Source organism: Gordionus sp. m RMFG-2023, chromosome 1 (genome assembly GCF_954871325.1).
Source record: "Gordionus sp. m RMFG-2023 chromosome 1, tfGorSpeb1-WG-v2, whole genome shotgun sequence".
Classification (NCBI taxonomy): domain Eukaryota; kingdom Metazoa; phylum Nematomorpha; class Gordioida; order Chordodea; family Parachordodidae; genus Gordionus; species Gordionus sp. m RMFG-2023.
Window position 1 is genome coordinate 64,732,264 of NC_088775.1, and position 18,801 is coordinate 64,751,064.

The 18,801-nt window shown below is 25.5% G+C and overlaps 1 protein-coding gene across 2 annotated transcripts in view; it reads right to left on the minus strand.

Annotated features, from left to right (window-relative positions):
* Positions 1 to 8,807: 8,807 nt before the first annotated feature.
* Positions 8,808 to 18,801, minus strand: part of LOC135922667 (26S proteasome non-ATPase regulatory subunit 1-like) — a 57,878-nt gene continuing 47,884 nt past the window's right edge. Inside the window, exons 24-28 of one of the 2 annotated variants that reach the window (XM_065457100.1) lie at positions 15,807 to 15,977; positions 14,111 to 14,248; positions 13,789 to 13,839; positions 10,733 to 10,808; positions 8,808 to 8,962 (exon numbers count right to left, since the gene is read on the minus strand). In XM_065457100.1, coding sequence (XP_065313172.1) covers positions 8,889 to 8,962; positions 10,733 to 10,808; positions 13,789 to 13,839; positions 14,111 to 14,248; positions 15,807 to 15,977 — 510 coding nt within the window. In that variant the 3' untranslated portion in view covers positions 8,808 to 8,888. The remainder of the gene's footprint in view (positions 8,963 to 10,732; positions 10,809 to 13,788; positions 13,840 to 14,110; positions 14,249 to 15,806; positions 15,978 to 18,801) is intronic. The other variant, XM_065457101.1, reaches the window with a different exon arrangement.

An 18,801-nucleotide genomic window follows, 5' to 3' on the forward strand; every position in this document is an offset into this window, starting at 1 on the left:
TATTTTAATTATTAGATTAGATTAATACATATAAATTATATTTTCACTATGTCAGCTTGCGATCAAATTCTGTGTTAAAAATATATCAATATCACTCACTAAATATTAATTTAGCATTAACAGTTGAATCTTAATTGACTTTTATTAATTAAATTATTATATAACCCTAATTAAATTAATATAATCATTTATTAATTAAGAATTAACAAATTTAATTGTAATTAGCCGAGTTTAACATCACTAATCAACTATATTATTGATTTTTAATAATTATCATGTATCTTTCTAAATTATTTTCAAGGTCCAAATCCAAATAAGTGTAACAGATTTATTTATAAAAAGTAAGTAGACATATAGTTTATAATCCTCTATTATATATAATTAGGAATAAATTACGCGCATTCATGAATCACCATATGAGTTAACATTTATGAATATAACTTTAACTATTATTAATGGTACGAGTGATGAATATGGATATTATCTTCAAGGATGGATATAAACTGATAAGTGATTGTATTTGTACTTTGAATTTAATTTAATCATATATTTATTTCTTATTTTAGGTTTTAAATTATATTTCTAGAGTACCTTCCCCGTCCCTTTTTTAAAAAATAAATAGGGCCGTAGGTTTTGGGTGTGGGCTGTTCTCTTGGTCCTCCCTATCTGTTCCAGCCCACAGACGTTTAAATAATAGTCTATGAACTATTATGCGTACAAGTACGTGCGGCTTGCCCACATACGTGTGAAGGGCTCCTCATATTTTACTTTATGCGTACAAGTACGTGCGGCTTGCCCACAAACGTGTGAAGGGCTCCTCATATTTTACTTTATACCTAACTTAAATCTTCCAATTAGATGGAAATGAGGAAAACCTAGCGTAGCTTTGTTGTACCTACAACGTTGAGAGGGCGTATGCGCTTTATTCCGTAATTATCATGTCTCTTTCTAAATTATTTTCAAGGTCCAAATCCAAATAAGTGTAACAGATTTATTTGTAAAAAGTAAGTAGACATATAGTTTATAATCCTCTATTATATATAATTATTTATAAAATATTAGGTAAATAGCCACTTTTGCAGACGTATTTGACAGTTATATAATATATTACAGTTAAAATTTTTAAAATTTTACTAATCAATACTTTTGATAATAAATATAAGTAACAATTTGCATTCAACTATTTAACGCCATCTATTTATTTAAAATATTATTATAATAAAACATCTGATTATTTATCCCAAAATGAATAAATTAGATATCTTTTCTTCTCTTTTTTTACGTGTTTTTGGGAAAGCTTTTTTTTTTCTTTGAAAAACAGTTTTGAGTTAAATTTTTAATACGAATATATTTTAGATATTATTACAAACTATTATTATTTTAAGATATAATATACCAACTAGAGATAGTGCGACAATAATATATAAAATTTTAATTGCTTTCATGATATCATGACTCTGGTTCTTATTTTATAGTTACAAAATGTTTCATTTCTAATATGTCATCCTTGCCTTGTAAATAACTCAAGGCTTCAATATATTTGCATAATTTTTTTTAAAGATTTTTAGTGTTTTTGTTTCATCAATTCTAACATAAAAAATTCTGATAAGGGTTACCGTCATGAGTGTCATGGCTATGACTGTAAATTAATCAGCATCTATTATTTGTGTAGGTATCTAATTTAAGATTATTACTACAGCTGCTGAGAGCATATGATTGCATATTTTAGACATGCAATAATGGTCAACTGTGTAGTCGTTTATATATCATTAAAAATGGAGGATAATCTTTTAGAAATTTAATATCTCACTATAATTTTCTCGATTACTTATCTAGCTTCCATAATATCATCTAAGAGTAAGCTCTAACTATCATATAGTTTTATGATTTGGATTGGTCATTTATATTCTCTTCTTCAAGAATTGTTAATTTGGTAAGGCCTATTGATTTTTTCTTATTAGTCCATTCTATAAAACATTGTTAAAATGGTAACAGATAGTTATATTAGTTTCATGACCTTTTGTAAATGTAAGTTTCTAAGAATTATATAGTCTTATGTGGTTTTTGAAAACCATTATCAATTGAGTCATATGTATGAATTAATTAACCTTTTTTATCACTTGTTTCTTTAGACGCAAATTTTTTTGTAACAACCATCGAAAATATTTTATACTGTAATAAATAGATTTTGTATTAAAAAATATTATTTTTAGATATGTCTTCTATTGTTTTAATTATTTATATGTTAGTTAATTTGTATTAATAAATGGCAAAATATGAAATTCAGAATAATTTTTTAGTTGAGCCCACTGAGATTGTAAAGGCTAGCGACACCCCTGTAAAAGAAATGTTTTATATATAAATAGATTGTTATATTCATTAATAGTGTTTAAAATTTAAATTTTAAGGTGTGTACCCAAATACATAAGCGCACAAATGCAATATGAATTTGGGCTTTTTTGAATTTTTTATATTATTAAATGTTCTTTATTTGCTATCTATAGTCAAAATGTACTGTATTCCAGAAGATAGTTCTGATTCTAACCTTAGTGGTTCATAAGATGAGGAAATTCTTGATTCAAGGTCAGCAGATGTTGATTCTAGTGGAAATACGGTATTTCAACTATTGGTATCACTACACAATTTTAAACTGTGTTTTGTTAATTGGTTCTGTGGTATAGAACATCAAGTATTTCTCGCCCAAAAGGGAGTATTGCTACAGAGAGAGCTAATAAAATTTATAATTGCCAGTTTCCAACTGAAAAAGAATTCTACAAGATGGAACGTGGATTCACATACACTTAAATGGTATCACTGTATAGTATTCCATATATTTGATATAATGCTCATAAATCATGGTTAATGTATGGGCGAGATTTTGTAGCTTTAGAAGCCATTATTAACATTTAAAATTTCAATAGCAAATATTCTGTAAATGTAACAAAAATATGAACGCTAGCGTAAAAAACGAATATCAATTGGCACCAAATATAAAGAAAAATCTAGCAAAGGGCGGACAAGTCTTATTACGCAGAAAGAAGTAAGGATTTAATAACACACTGGCAAAAATATAGTAAAAAGGCGCGATGCAAAAATCCTGGGTGTAAATTGATTACAAAAGTGATCCAATTATGATGTATCAGTATGTTTTAGTACAAAAAAGGATTGTTTTAAATTATTTCATGAAAATTATATAAATTTGTTTTATTACATTGTTTATTAAATAATAAAATTATATATCTTTATTTTCTAATAGGTTTGAAATTGAAAAAATATGATACTTTTTACAAGCATTGTGTATTTAAATAACACACTGAAATTTTTTAACGGTTTAAAAATTTTAAAAAAAAATTATTTTTAGTTTATTAAGAACCCTTTAAAGACAAAAATAAGTTTTTTAAAAATTATATCATTTATTGATATGTCACGCAATAGAGGGCTAATATCTCCCTAAACTAAAAATAAATATTTGATAGTCCCCCTGTACGATTTCTTATATAATTCTATTAAGTATTGTATATAGATTTGATTTTATTATTTAAAAATTAATAAGACTATCTAATTATTAAATGAGTGCTATTTTAATTATTAGATTAGATTAATACATATAAATTATATTTTCACTATGTCAGTTTGCAATCAAATTCTGTGTTAAAAATTAATATCAATATCACTCATAATGTCCAAATATCAATTTAGCATTAACATTTAAAGTTTAATTGATTTCTAATATTTAAATATTTTATAACCCAGGGGTGTCGCTAGTACAAACTCAGGGGGCTTAACTTAAAAAAATTTATGGGGGGGGGGGGAAGCCCCACACCCCCTAATTTAAGGGCTTTCGGTCCGCTTTTGCCCGATCTTCAGCTGGGTTTTATATAAACATATTATACTTTTTTAAAATTTGCTAACTCTGAACAATTATTCTGAATTTTATATTTTGTCATTTATTATATTATACATACAAAATAAACTAGCATATAAATAATTAAACCAATATAAGACATTTCTAAAAATAATATTTTTTAATACAAAATCTATTTATTACAGTATATAATATTTTCGATTGAGATATAAAATATTTTACGTCGAAAGAATTGCAGTCATAGCCATGACATTAACGATGTTAACTCATATCTTATTATGTTAGATAAATTGATAAAACAAAAACACTAAAAATCTTTAGATATTATTCAAATATATTGAAGCCTTAAGTTATTTATAAGGCAAGGATGCCATATTATAAATGAAACATTTTGTAACTATAAAATAAGAACCAGAGTGATATGATGAAAGCAATTAAGATTTTATATATTATTGTCGCACCACCTCTAGTTGGTATATTAAATCTTAAAATAATAGTGGTTAGCAATAATATCAAAAATATACTCGTATTAAAAATTTAGCTCAATACTGTTTTTAAATAAAAAATAGCTTTCCTAAAAATACTGAAAAAAAAGAAGAAAAGATATCTAATTTATTACATCTATTGTGGGATGAATAATGAGATTTTTATTTTTAATAATATTTTTATATAAATAGATGGCGTTAAAGAATTGAATGCAAATTTTTAGTTATATTCATTATCAACAGCATTTATTGGTAAAATTTATTAAAATATTAACTGAAATATTATATCACCGTCAAATACGTCTGTAAAAGTGCATTTTACCTAATATTTTATAACCAATTATATATAAAAGAGGATTATAAACTATGTTTATTTACTTTTTATATAGAAATCTCTTATATATACTTATTTGGACCTTGAAAATATTTTTCAGGAGAGTCATGGTAATTAAATTTAAAATGATTAATAAAATTGATTAGTGATTTTGAACTCGGCTAAATACATATTAAATTTGAAAATTTTCAATTAATAAATTAGTATTAGTATATTTATTTAATTAGGGTTATATAATAATTTAAATAATATAAGTCAATTAAGCTAATACTGTTAATGCGAAATTTTTAGTGATGGAATTCTATTTTTAATACAGAATTTGATTGCAAGTTGACATAGTGAAAATATAATTTATATGTATTAATCTAATCTAATAATTAAAATAGTATTCATTTAATAAAAATTAAAATAGTCTTATTAATTTCTAAATAATAAAATTAAATCTATATATTACTTAAGGGAATTATAAAAGAAATCATTCAGGGGGCAATCAAAAAAATTTATTTTTAGTTCAAGAGGATATTAAGTAGCCATTAAAAATTTTTTTGCTTCAGTTCAAATTTTTCAGGGGTGTCGAGCCCCTGCGCCCCCCCCCCCCCAGTGACGCCACTGTCAACTATATTATTCATTTTTAAATTTAATAGCCATGCCTCTTCCTAAAAATATTTCCAAGGTCCAAACAAGTATAAGAAATTTCTCTATAAAAAGTAAGTATATAATTGATAATCCTCTATTATATAGAATTGGTTACAAAATATTAGGTAAAATGCCACTTTCACTTTATATTTAACAGTTATAGAATATATTAGTTAATATTTTAATAAATTTTGCTAATCAATGCTTTTGATAATAAATATAAGTAACGATTTGCATTCAATTTAAAGCCATCTATTTTTAATAAATAATATTAAAAATTAACCATCTTATTATTCATCCCAAAATGGATGTAATTCTTATTATATATATATATTATCTTCTCTTTTTTTGTGATTTTACTTCTTTGAAAAACAGTTTTGATTTAAATTTTTAATACGAGTATATTTTTGATATTACAAACTATTATTTTAAGACATAATTTACCAACTAGAGGTGGTGCGACAATAATATATAAAATCTTAATTGCTTTCACAATATCACTCTTGTCCTTATTTTATAGTTACAAAATGATTCATTTGTAATATGGCATCCTTACCATAACTTTTTTATCACTTGTAATTCTTTAAACATAATTTTTTTTTATATCCGCTATAGAATATTTAATATTGTAATAAATGGATAAATATTTTGTATTAAAAAATATTATTTTTAGAAATGTCTTGTATTGTTTTACTTTCATTATTTGTATGCATAATAAATAACAAAATCTGAAATTCAGAATAAATGTTCAGAGTTTGCAAATTTCAATTAAAAAAGTATAATATATTAATATAAAACCTGACCAAAGGCCGGGCAAAATAGGGGTTATGGGGGACGAAGCCCTAAATAAATTTTTTTTAGTTGAGCCTCCTGAAACTGTAAAGAGAATAATTTTGATCATATAATTAATCTAGAAGTATTAAGAAGATTTGATAATACTGGACTGACAACGACGACTGATAAAATTAAAATTCAGTTACTTATTTAGGTTAATGACGAGGAATTCACCCGACAGAAGATAAGATTAATGCTATAAAAAATTGTAAAACATCGTCTAATGATAAAGAATTACGTTCGTTTTGGGGAATGGTAAATTACCATGAATCGTTTATAAAAAATTTACACGCCTTTACACCGACTAGCGAGTAAAAACGTGAGTTGATTTTGGTCAGCTAAAGAAAATGAAAAATTTAATAGTTAAAAAAATATTATTAAAAGATACAATAATTCCTTATTAAGTCGATATTCCTGTCGTGATTTCTTGTGACGCTTCCGAAGTTGGTCTATGAGATGTTATTGCACACCGATTTCTTATTGGCCAGGAGAAACTGATTGCTTAGTGTTGTTAATTGCTTGGTTGTGTAAAACCCAGACCCGGGGTTAGGTCTAAAAAATCGACCAAACCAGCTCTAAGCACGACAATGAAGCACGAACCCCGAGCACAGACCCGGGGTCCAGTTGAATAATGTTATTCCAATTAGTAAAATAAAAAAATATAAGCATGGCATTTCCTATGGTTAGATAGTAAAATCCTGCAAACAACTCAGCTTAGGGTTAAATTTTTTTTAATCGGAACCACATAGGACTTAGAAATACCAAAAAAGTAGGATCAAACTGAATTATTATGTTGGTAGGCCGAGCGATAAATTCCAGCTATGCCATCCTAGTTCAGAATTAGATACGAGCTTTCTGGCCGGATGTGTTTAATTTCATCGCTATTTTTTTGTTAGACTTGGTTATAAAAAAGCCTCTTTTTCCCAGCCTATTCTCGAAATCAAAATAAATAAAATCTTCAATTAACACTTTTTATAAAAAAATTTTTATTTTTATTTTTCGTCCATATTTAATTACAATATGTATTAAAATAAAATTTTACTTTGTTTACCCCTTTTATTGTATATTTAAAAATAATATTATTACTCGTTTCACTTCACTGTAATCGGAAATTATGTGGGGGATAAATTTGTTTATAAAAAAAATATATATATATAGTTAAAAGAAAGTAAAATAAAAATTAATTTCTATATTTAAATAGATTCTGGCCGTGCTGGTAAATTATTTTTAAAAAAATTCGGATTCGGGCCGAAAAACATTTTAATCAAAAGCACCCCAAATTTAAACAAATATTTAAATGATAAGAAAATGAGATTAAAAGCTTTAATTATTAATTTAGAATGTATAAGATTTAATTTAAGATTACTAAATGAGATTTATTTTTTCTTTCTTTTCATTTATCCGTGCCCCGGGTCTAATCCAGGGTCGACCTGAGCACATAAAAGGGTCGTAAATTTTACGACCAAGCAAATTTACACTATTGCTTACGCATCGAGGAAACTTTCGGCGGCTGAAAAGAATCACGCCGGGATTGATCGAGAGGCTTCGGCGATCATGTTCGCTATCAAGAAGTTTCATCAATCTATTTGGAAGACATTTTATTTTGGTTACAGATCATAAACCATTAAAATATATATAAGGTGATAAAAGAGACCTAAATAAAATTTAGCATTTAACACATATTACACTTTTGCAAAAGGGATTTATGAATCTTTACCACACTTTCACCAACTCGTGATAATGTCATTTCAGTTTCCAAAATTATAGTGAATTTCTAGGTATAAATCTAAGTAAACTCTTTGTATGTTGAGCTATAAATAGAAATTATTCTGAATTTGAAATTTATTGTCTCTGAATACTCGTCTAAAATATCTTTTTATATAGAGAAAATGAAAGTGAATATAGATGTAAAGCCGAATTTATCAGGGAAACCACCATAAAGCATTCCTAGTTACAGGCTTCGCCTATATTATTAAAATCATGATATCCTACAAATCCTATTTATTTAAATATTTAAAAATATTATAAGCTTTCTAAAAATTTATCGTTAGTTTTAAAAAAATGCATCGGAATATTTTTTTTAAATAGGAAAGTCTTAGGCAAAAAAAATCACATTTTTTTCGGACAGGTTAGATCGTCAAAAACAGGTTCAATACAGGCTCAAATTGCTATAAATCAAATTTTTCTTGATTAGAAAATATAAAATAATTAAAATCAAAATTCAGGTCATGAACCGTTTAGGTTCTGTTCTATCCATTAATGTTATGGCATACCAGTTTAGCGTTTGAAAAATTGAGGGTTTGGTAGTCATTATAAATAATTAATTATACAAGGTTGTTTTAAAAATATTATTATATATATATATACAACCTTAAAATACTGAAATTATTCGGAATTAAAACAACCAAGCAGATAAAAATTTTAATGGGCAAACAAATTTGTGTAAATAATATTCTGCAACGATTAGTTTTGGCTCGCTATCTATTAACATTATGCGCTCGAAGGCTTTTATAAGCTAGCTAAAGCCTAACACAAAATTCGATTCAGGAGAGGACCAGTGATTAGGTATTAAATTAACAAAATAAAACCTTATGTAAGACTTATAGCATTGAGAATGGATAAAATAACAATAGCGAGAACTTTTACTAGGCTAAGCCCGTTTAATAATTTTATTCATTTGATGTAAAAAGCGAAAATTAATTGAAAAATAATTATAATTAAGTTACAAGATTGTTCAATCAAAATATTTAAATGGTTCAGGAGGAGCCGGTTCTTCCCCTTCATCTTCTTCGGCTTTTGATTGAGACGCTGCATTAATTTTATAATAAATATATATGATTATTTAGCATTTGATAAGTTTACATTTTATATTAAATAATTATTAAAAAATGCAAAATGAGAATTACATAGATATAAAAATAGTATAGATTATATTTAAAATGAATTATTCGATATTATTGATTTGAATATAAAAAATATCTTTCTTGCCGAATAATATTTTATCTATTATTCGAAATTATTTATAAATATTTAAAATTGTTGGTAGTGTTGCGTAATCGGCTAAAAACTACGCCTAAGCCTAAAATCGGATAAACCTAATTAGGCTAAGCCTAAAAATCGGCTAAGCCTAAAACGGCTAAGCCTAAAAATCGGCTAAGCCTAAAACGGCTAAGCCTAAAAATTGGCTAAAATAAATTAGTCAAAAATTCTGCATCGATGTCTAGCATTAATTATTATTTATTTATTTTAGTAAAACAATTTATTTTATTTATATTTAATGTAAATATTTTATTATTATCAACAAATAAACATGATATGATTTAATATTTTTTATTTATATTGTTATATTTTGAAATGAAAATAAATTTATTTATTTGATTTTTTAATAAAAAAAATAATATGCTGCTATTATAAAAATGTAATATTATTTTTAATATAATTTATTAGTGATTTTTTTCACAATCTTCTTTGTAAATACATCTTTTATTGAGGAATTATATTGTAAATTTTATTAGATAAAAAAAACAATCTTTTAGGTGAAATCTTTTATAATTTTTTTTTATCAATTTTGTAAAACTATCTATTTTTTATTAAATGAGGTGTTTTTTTTAAATAATATTTATATTAAACTTTTTTGATGTTATTTTATATGATATTTTTAAGGATAATATTTTTTAATGTGAGAATTGTCATAATCGTTATTTTTAAAGTTTTTTGACGAATATATGTTAAAATAAGTTTTGATACCATTTAAATAAAATTTAGTGAAGATGTACCGTAGAAAAGTGACAATTGTCATAATCGTTATTTTTAAAGTTTTTTGATTTTTTTTGACGAAAATAGATTAAATTAAGTATTGATAACATGTTATACATATTATGCTGAACTTTTAAAAATATTTATATTAAACTTTTTTGATGTTATTTTATATGATCTTTTTAAGGATAGTATTTTTTAATGTGAGAATTGTCATAATCGTTATTTTTAAAGTTTTTTGACAAATATATGTTAAAATAAGTTTTGATACCATTTAAATAAAATTTAGTGAAGATGTACCGTAGAAAAGTGACAATTGTCATAATCGTTATTTTTAAAGTTTTTTGATGAAAATAGATTAAAATAAGTATTGATAACATGTTTAAATACATATTATGCTGAACAACCCATAAAAATTAAATATATTAATTTTAAATTCCCAAATAATGTAATATTAAAGTTAAGTTAATATCATTTTACCATGTTAACAAGAAAATATTTAAAATTGTGGCTAAGGTCATTCAGTAACTTCCTCAAGTGCTAAAGATATGACCTACAGTTTAATTTAGTAATATCTTTAGTCTTACTCATTTTAATTTAATATTGGATAAATTTGAACACTTATGTAAATTTATAAAAAATGCTCTTAATGGCGCTAATATTAGACAAAAAGTTTGTAATAGTGAATTAAGTGGTTAGTTAATATCAGAGACTTGCAGGCCCGGCCATGCTGGGACGGATTTTTTTAATCCAAGCTGGGTAAATGGTACCTCTGCAAGTCTCTTGTTTAAATTATGAATTCTAAAATGTTATAAAATTTACTATTTGTTAAGGTTACAATATCTTCGGATAAATAATCTTTTGTATCATAAAGAAGAATTACACCTCCTTCAGTAACCTATAAAAATAAATGTTTTGTAAATATAATATAATTATCCAGTTCTTCGATTCTGATAAAATCAAAAGGAATTTTCTAATGAAGAAGTATCGCTGATGAATTTTGATTCTGTTAAATTTATGATATTGATAAATATTTAATGTTGTTTTAGGTGGGTAAATTTTAAAAATAACTATTTACATGTTATATTTTCCACAAATAGTGGCAGATACTATAAAGTATAAACTATAATAAAAAAAAGACGACTCCATTCTTTTAAAAGCTGGAACAAAAAAATTGTTAGTAGCTCAATAAATATTTACTTAATCTATAAAAAACTGCTAAAAATTAGAGATATAGAAAAGACAATTTCTATTTCTTAGCAGGGCAAGTAATACTCAAGTTAAAGGAAGGGGGCAGACGTTTATGGTTTAAAGCTAGTAATTTTTTGAACAAATTAAAATATGAAAACACATCAGAAAAAATTTAATAACTTTAATTTTTATTTATTTCAGTATTCCAATCTTTAAAAGCAAAAATATATAATATAATTATCTAAATATATTTAGTAACAAATAAAAAAAATTATGTAAAAACATATATAAAAAAGCAGTTTGAAAAATCTTTGACGATTTTTTTAAAGAAGAGAAATTTTTTTTCTAAAAATGGCAAAATCTTTAGTAATTTTTATGCATAAAAAATGTTTCAATATGTAAAATCACAAAATCTAATCTGAAAAAAAGTAATATCCAATCAAATTAAATCAACTTAAATTTTAATGGTTTGAAAAAAAATATATATAAAAATATGCAATTAAAATATCTGGGTTCAGAAGGTATTCCTATAAAAAGTGAGATAAGACTTTGAAGTTTGATTCTCTGAGGGGCAAAAACTATCTAAACATAAACATCATTTTATTTTGGCCAAATCGTTTAGTAATCATATAATTATTATATATTTATAAATTTTGATTTAATAATAATTGTGTTTTCTATATAAAACTATTGCACTATGGCACGAAGCAAAAAAATTAGATTCCTTTTTAAAACACAGAGGAACAGAAAATTCAGTTTACATCCAATCCAGAGTTCTATGAACATCCTTCATATTACATTTTGTACATCGTTATATGTCAAAACTCTGGATCATAAAGGGCCCCTGAAAATCTAACTATTGGTGAGGTTTCCTCTGCTTTTGATTCTGATTCGAGTTTATCTTCGTCTCAATCATATCATCCTTCAATATTCTTGGGCGACATAATATTCAAACGAGGGTTTGCGCCAAAATAAAATTTGAGTCTATATAAATCGTCTATACTTTTTTTCCCATCATTTCCCGATAAGTGTGAAAAAAATTTACTACTTGTTGCGTTAAAATAATACCAAAATATTTGATGCCACCATGTTTTGCTCTTTCTGTCTATCCGGTAGAGAGAATGGTGGTCAAACAAGCCTACTGAAGAATTCGTGAATTCATATATCAATTTAAAATTAAATCCAACACTTTCGTATAAAAAATATAGCTCAATTTAAAAATTATTTTAAAAAAACTTTCTATATCAATAATAAAATATCTTATACTTTCATTTTTCTTAAAACATAGTAAACAAAAACGTTATTCATTTTAAAAAAATACACAACACTCTCTAACATCAATCACCATATCCCTCTTTCGTATACACATTATTACAACAGACAGCATGGTAACTATTCTATTGTCTTTCCAATTAAGTCCTATATCATCCTAAGAAGTCCTATATCTCCTTGTTTTAATGGTGGGATTGATTTTTCTCCACCCATATTTGTTGCTTTTCTTCAATTCCTGCACTAATGGAAGTAATTAATAAATTCAAAGTATGAAATAAAGTCAGATTACTTTATCTCATCAGAGGGACGTGAGTTATTGTTACAATCACTAAATTCTGACTAAATACTGATTCTTTAGATAGATTTACATGATGACAATAAAAGAATAGAATCTTCTTCTAAAAAAGATTGGTCATCATACATTAAGTCAAAATCAGATTCAAACTCTGAATATCTAAAGGAATAAGCTACCCGTATCCCAATAATTAAATCTGTCTCCCTACAATAAAAACATCACCTATCCATATCCGTATAAATGCTTATCATTTTAAAATTGCTTGGCTAAATATTATATAAAAAATTTAATAAAAAATAGATAATTACAAATAAAATAAATAGATGGAAGCAATAATTGCATGCATTATTAACATAGAATTATAATTAATACCAGGTTCAAATCTTTGCCTATAATTAAGTTTCCTCAAAGGGTTTAAAGATTCCACAGATTCATTTATGAGTATAGTGGAATAAATATTTATAGAACTCTATTATATGAATTTGTTTTTATAAAATTGATATTACTACAGATACTATCAATTAAAATATTTTTTAGGCATGGTTAAAAGTTGATAAATTTTTTTTTAATAAGAAGAGGATCTATTTTCAGTCAAGGTTTAAAACTTATGTGACTCCATATTAGAGGTCTGCAACAGGCCGGTTAAAATTATAAACATTGGGAGAGCGAGTGGGTGGGTTAAAAAAAATTTTAAACAATAAGTGAGAGAACAAATGGGTAAATTTGAAATACTTTTAGGACGAAATTAACAGAATATATATATTAAAAATTACTTTTTTTTTATCTCAAAATTAATATTGCATAATAAATAAAAAGCCAAACTTTTGGGTGGGGGGGGGGAGTGTAAATATTTTTATCAAGGACCGTCCAGTAGGCGGTTAAAAATCTAAAAATGCCTTTGGGTTAAAATCCGCGCATTGCAAACCTTCATCCCTCATTTATAGTTAGTAGGAAATCGCGGCAAATTATACAAAATACACTGTATTTCTCTATTATCTGCCGTGAATTTGCGCTAACTTAGAATGCAGGGTTAATCTGCAATCAAAACAAAATTGATGATAGTGAATTTAAGATTAGGATAAAATTATCAAAATGTTTAATAAAATAATGAATATATTACAGGCTTTATAGGTTCGTATCGAAAATTCTCTGGCAGGGAGACAACTTTCAGCTTTAAAAAGTTTATAATTTGAAAAAAAATAAAAATATTATTTATTAATTGTATAATCATCATATCTAAATGAAGGCTAAAAATAGCAATTTGGGGATTATTAAAAATAGGAGTTAAATATGATAATTTTAGTTAGGTTTATATCAAATAAAATATAGTAGATCTATAATGTGATATGATTATAAATATATCCCCTGCTATTTTATAATAGCCCACAAATGCTAAATTTTATATCTTTAATATTATAAGATATTCATTTCAAATTATATACCTGTTCACTCATGATACGGGCTGGGTTAAGAACCACCGAAAAAGTATTGCTTAAAAGGTTACAATTGACTTGTTCAGTTGAAAATGTAGGTAATGATGGATTTATAATATCATAGTCCATCAATTTTTTGTCATCTTCCTAAAATTGTAATAATGTAAATATTTAATGTGGAAAGTTAGATTTTAAATTCATAATAAAAACTGGTCAATTTATTGGATTATCATAAGAAATATTTTATACTATTACAATGGACAGTTTTAAATTTTAAGAGAGTTTTGTAAATTTAAATTATAAAATTACCTGTCAAAAAATGTAATAATTTATTTGAATTTAAAAAAAATACTAGTATTTTGATTATAAAATTCAGGCCTTTGTAATGTAATGTTATTCATGTTTGTGAATAATTTTCTGAAAGAGAATAGTAAAAAATTTCGCCAAATGTATGGGTATGGATTAGAGCTATACAAGTTCAATTGTTGCAAAGGAAAATATAAAATGTTTAAATGTATGAAATAGTTTTATTTTTAATACTTGATAATAAAAGATATTTCAATATATAATTTAGCGTTCTCGTAATAAATAAATTTAATTAATTAAAATATAACACAATAATCCTAAAATTATAAAAGGTAAACAGAATATTGGACCCAACTGTCCATGGGCGGTAGATAAAATGTTTCTGCCCAAAAAAATTACCCTTTTAAGTTTCAAGAACTTTTGGATAATTTTTTTAAAATTTTTTAAGGTCTTATTTAAGGCTGTGCCCATCCACAAATTTTTCACCGATTCAATATTACTAAAAACTCGATCCGATTCCGATATTTATATTTACCATCCACCTTTGTATCAATGTCATAAATAACCAGCTAACTTTCACGAATAATTAAGTGTAGTTTATTTTTCAGAAGTTAATATTCTCATTTAAATATTAGCAATGTTTATGAATGTAGTGTTGTTAAACAGCTCCATTTAGTCGATTTTTAAAAAGGACCAAATCAAAATTATAACTAAAATATCATTAACAATGCCTCGAAATTTCGCCAATCAAACCTTTCTGATATCTGTGGGAAAAATCAATAAGCCTGGGTAATTTACTCTTGGCTAAAATTTTGAGTAAATTGTTTTTAAATTGGCGAAATCGAGCTCTTTAACAACACTTACTGAATGGTGTCGGATTAAAATCCTTTTCTTTTTGCAGATAATATAACAAAAAATAGTGTAAAATTTTAAATTATTTTTTTAAACATAACAAATAAATTGTATGAATAGTTCCTTTCATTAATTTATTATGAAATTATCAAAAACAATTTTAAAAAATATCGAATCAGATCGCCTTTTCAAAAAAGATATGCCCTACCCGATATTTGTTGAAACGGTAAATATCAGTGTCGATCCGATTCGATATTAAATATAGGCACAACCCTAGTCTTATTAATTTTAACGACCTTTTTTGAATAGAAAAAAAGGATAATAATTAAATTTTAAGGAAAAAGATGGATAAATGAAAATAACAATATATGAAAACAAGCTATCATTGTAGCTACAGAGCTGTTACCCTTTTGAATGGGTTAAGTTACAATCGATAGCGCAGAAGGAACTTATTTTGTAAAGCACTAAGGTTTTGCTGCACCATTTTAAAATACTATCAATGTCAAAAAATGATAATATTTAATTTATTTAAAAAAATATATATTACTGTATTTTGAGCGTTAAGACTAATCAATGAGTCCGATAGTTTTTTTTTCTTGCATTCGTTTGAAATAATAGGGCTGGAATGCAATGATTCACTTTCCTTGTTGATATTTTTTAAAGGCTGGGCTTCTTTTACAAACAAATCATCCAATTTTCCAACTTTTGTCAGTGAATCCTAATTTAGCATATAAATTTGATTTAACCCTTTCATGCAGAGGCAAAATATTTTATTGAAAATAATGAAAATATATAGTAAAAATCTCATATAATTTCGTAATAATTTTATTTTTTAAAATATATAAATTTCATAAGATATTACAAAAATTAAAGTGGGACATTTGCTATCCCATGCAAATAAACACATTTATGATTTATTATTCATAAACGGTTTAAAACAGTTTCGATTTTTGGAGACATAACGCCACATCACATACCGATGTCCAATCTGAATCTTTCATTCACGCTAAGCTAAAATATAACCCAATTTAAAAAAACTTTATTTCATTGTTACACGTTTAAAACATTATTTTTTTTATAAAATAAATAAATAAATGTTGTTTATTTAACATTTTTAAAAAAAACCTCGTTAAAATTCGCCATATTAAGATTTTTAATCGTATTTTCTAATATATATATTATGTCATTAAATCGCACTATGCAGAATATCGTCAAGTGATGAAAGTGATATTTGTTCCGATTATATTGAGGAACTTTTGACTTAGAAGATAATATGTCACTTCAAATTTTGGAAAAATGATTCCCGAAACACCTATTGAATTTAATAAACCTTATGGGCTAAAAAATATTGAAGATGCTGATACTTCTTATAAAATATTATTTTTATCTGATTCCTTTTTTACATTTCAAACTAATTTATATGCAACCCAAAGTGGGAAACGGTATAATTTTCATTAATACTGATTCTTATTATTAATATTCTAAATAAAAATAGATTTAAATCTGCCAATATTTTTGAAATGAAAATATTAAAGCGATGAACATGCTAATGGGGATTAAAAAATTTCCATCCTATCGGGATTATTGGAGCACATTACCCGATTTCTACGATCAATATATAGCCAAACTAATGCCTCTAAATAGGTTTGGCTGGTTAATTACTCATAAACGATAATACATTAATGCGGTTCTTTAGAATTCGATAAACTTTACAAAGTTCGCCCTTTGATGAATATGATGCTATAAAATTTTAAAAAATACTCACCCAGCGCTTATCGGGCCGTGAACAAATCTATATGCCAAAATTGTAAATGTACCAAACTTTATCAGATAGATTCCATATTTTATAACCGCGCTTGATAGGTTTAACTGGTAAATATTAAAAGATCATTGATTCGTCCACGGCCAGATAAGGGCCGGGAGAAAAGTAATTTTGAAAATTTTGTAGCATCACATAAAAGTGCGAACTTTGTAAAGTTTATCGAATTCCAAAGATCGGTATTGCGGGTTTAAAGTATTATCGTTTATATGAATATGAGTAATTAACCAGCCAAATATAGAGGCATTAGTTTGGCTATATATTTGTGGAAATCGGGCATTGTGCTCTAATAATCCCGATAGGATAGTAATTTCCCCATTAGCATGTTCATAGCTTAAATATTTTCATTTCAAAAATATTGGCTGATTTAAATCTATTTTTATTTAGAATATTAATAAGAATCAGTATTAATGAAAATTATTCTACCGTTTCTGATTTTGGGTTGCATATAAATTAGTTTTGAAATATAAAAAAGGAATCAGATAAAAATAATTAAATATTTTATAAGGAGTATCATATCAGCATCTCCAATATTTTTTGGCCCAGAAGGTTCATTAAATTCAATAGGTGGTTCAGGAATTAAGCGAGGATCATTTTTCCAAAATTTGAGAGTATATTAAAAAAATTTACAAGATGCATATTTTCTTCTGAGTCAAAGTATTCATCAATATAATCGGAACTTATATCACTTGAAGATATTCTGTATAGTGAGATTCATTGAAACCCATTATAAAAATATAATTATTAAAAATAGGATGTATTATATATAAAAAATGATATGCATATATAAATGAATATATAAGCATTATATATACAAAATATTAGCTTAACAAATTGAATACTTTTAGATATATAAATTTTTAAGATATCCGTTTGGAAAAAATGCAAAAATATGAATAAAATCTCAATATGACGAATTTTAGCGTTATTTTTTTTTCATGTTAAATAAACATCATTTATTTATTTTATAAAAAAAATAACGTTTTAAACATGTGTAACAAATAAATCTATTTTAAAGGTGGTTAAATTTTGTACTATTGTGCAAAATTTTGAAAAATTGGTGGGTTATATTTTAGCCTAGCGTGGATGAAAGGATTAATTAAGTAATCATGTTAATAACATAATTTTGAATCATTATCATAAATTTTATAAGGTCGTCAAAAAAAGATTGAAATTTTAAAAAATAAATAATCACTGGTATTACTTCACCACAATTAAAACATAGCTAATGAAGAAGATATGTTATCTTGTTCTGATATCGCGTTCAATAATATTCATATTATTAATTTCCTCACTATATGCCTGTTCAAAATATGCTTGATTTTCTTCCTCACTCCATATTATGTAAGAATCGTTTAGCAAGGCTTTTCATTTGTGATATCTTTGTTGCTTGTTATTGAGCTTATATTATTCCTGTAATATATAAATTACAAGTCATAAAGATTGGTCACATGACTGGCAGCATTATTATCATGCATGTGCATATTTGCGATATAACTTTATACAAATAAATAGAGGTATTTTATAGTTTGTGTTGTAATGGATTTATTAAAGGCAGTTGGGTGACTGCTAAAGTTAGACATGAATAAATAATTCAAGATCAAAATATGAAGCAAATATTAGATGTAAAACCGAATCAAAATGTAATATTTTCCATTGTAATTTTTGTATAGTTATATTCAAATATTAGCACATGTATGATGATAATGCTGTCAGATATGTG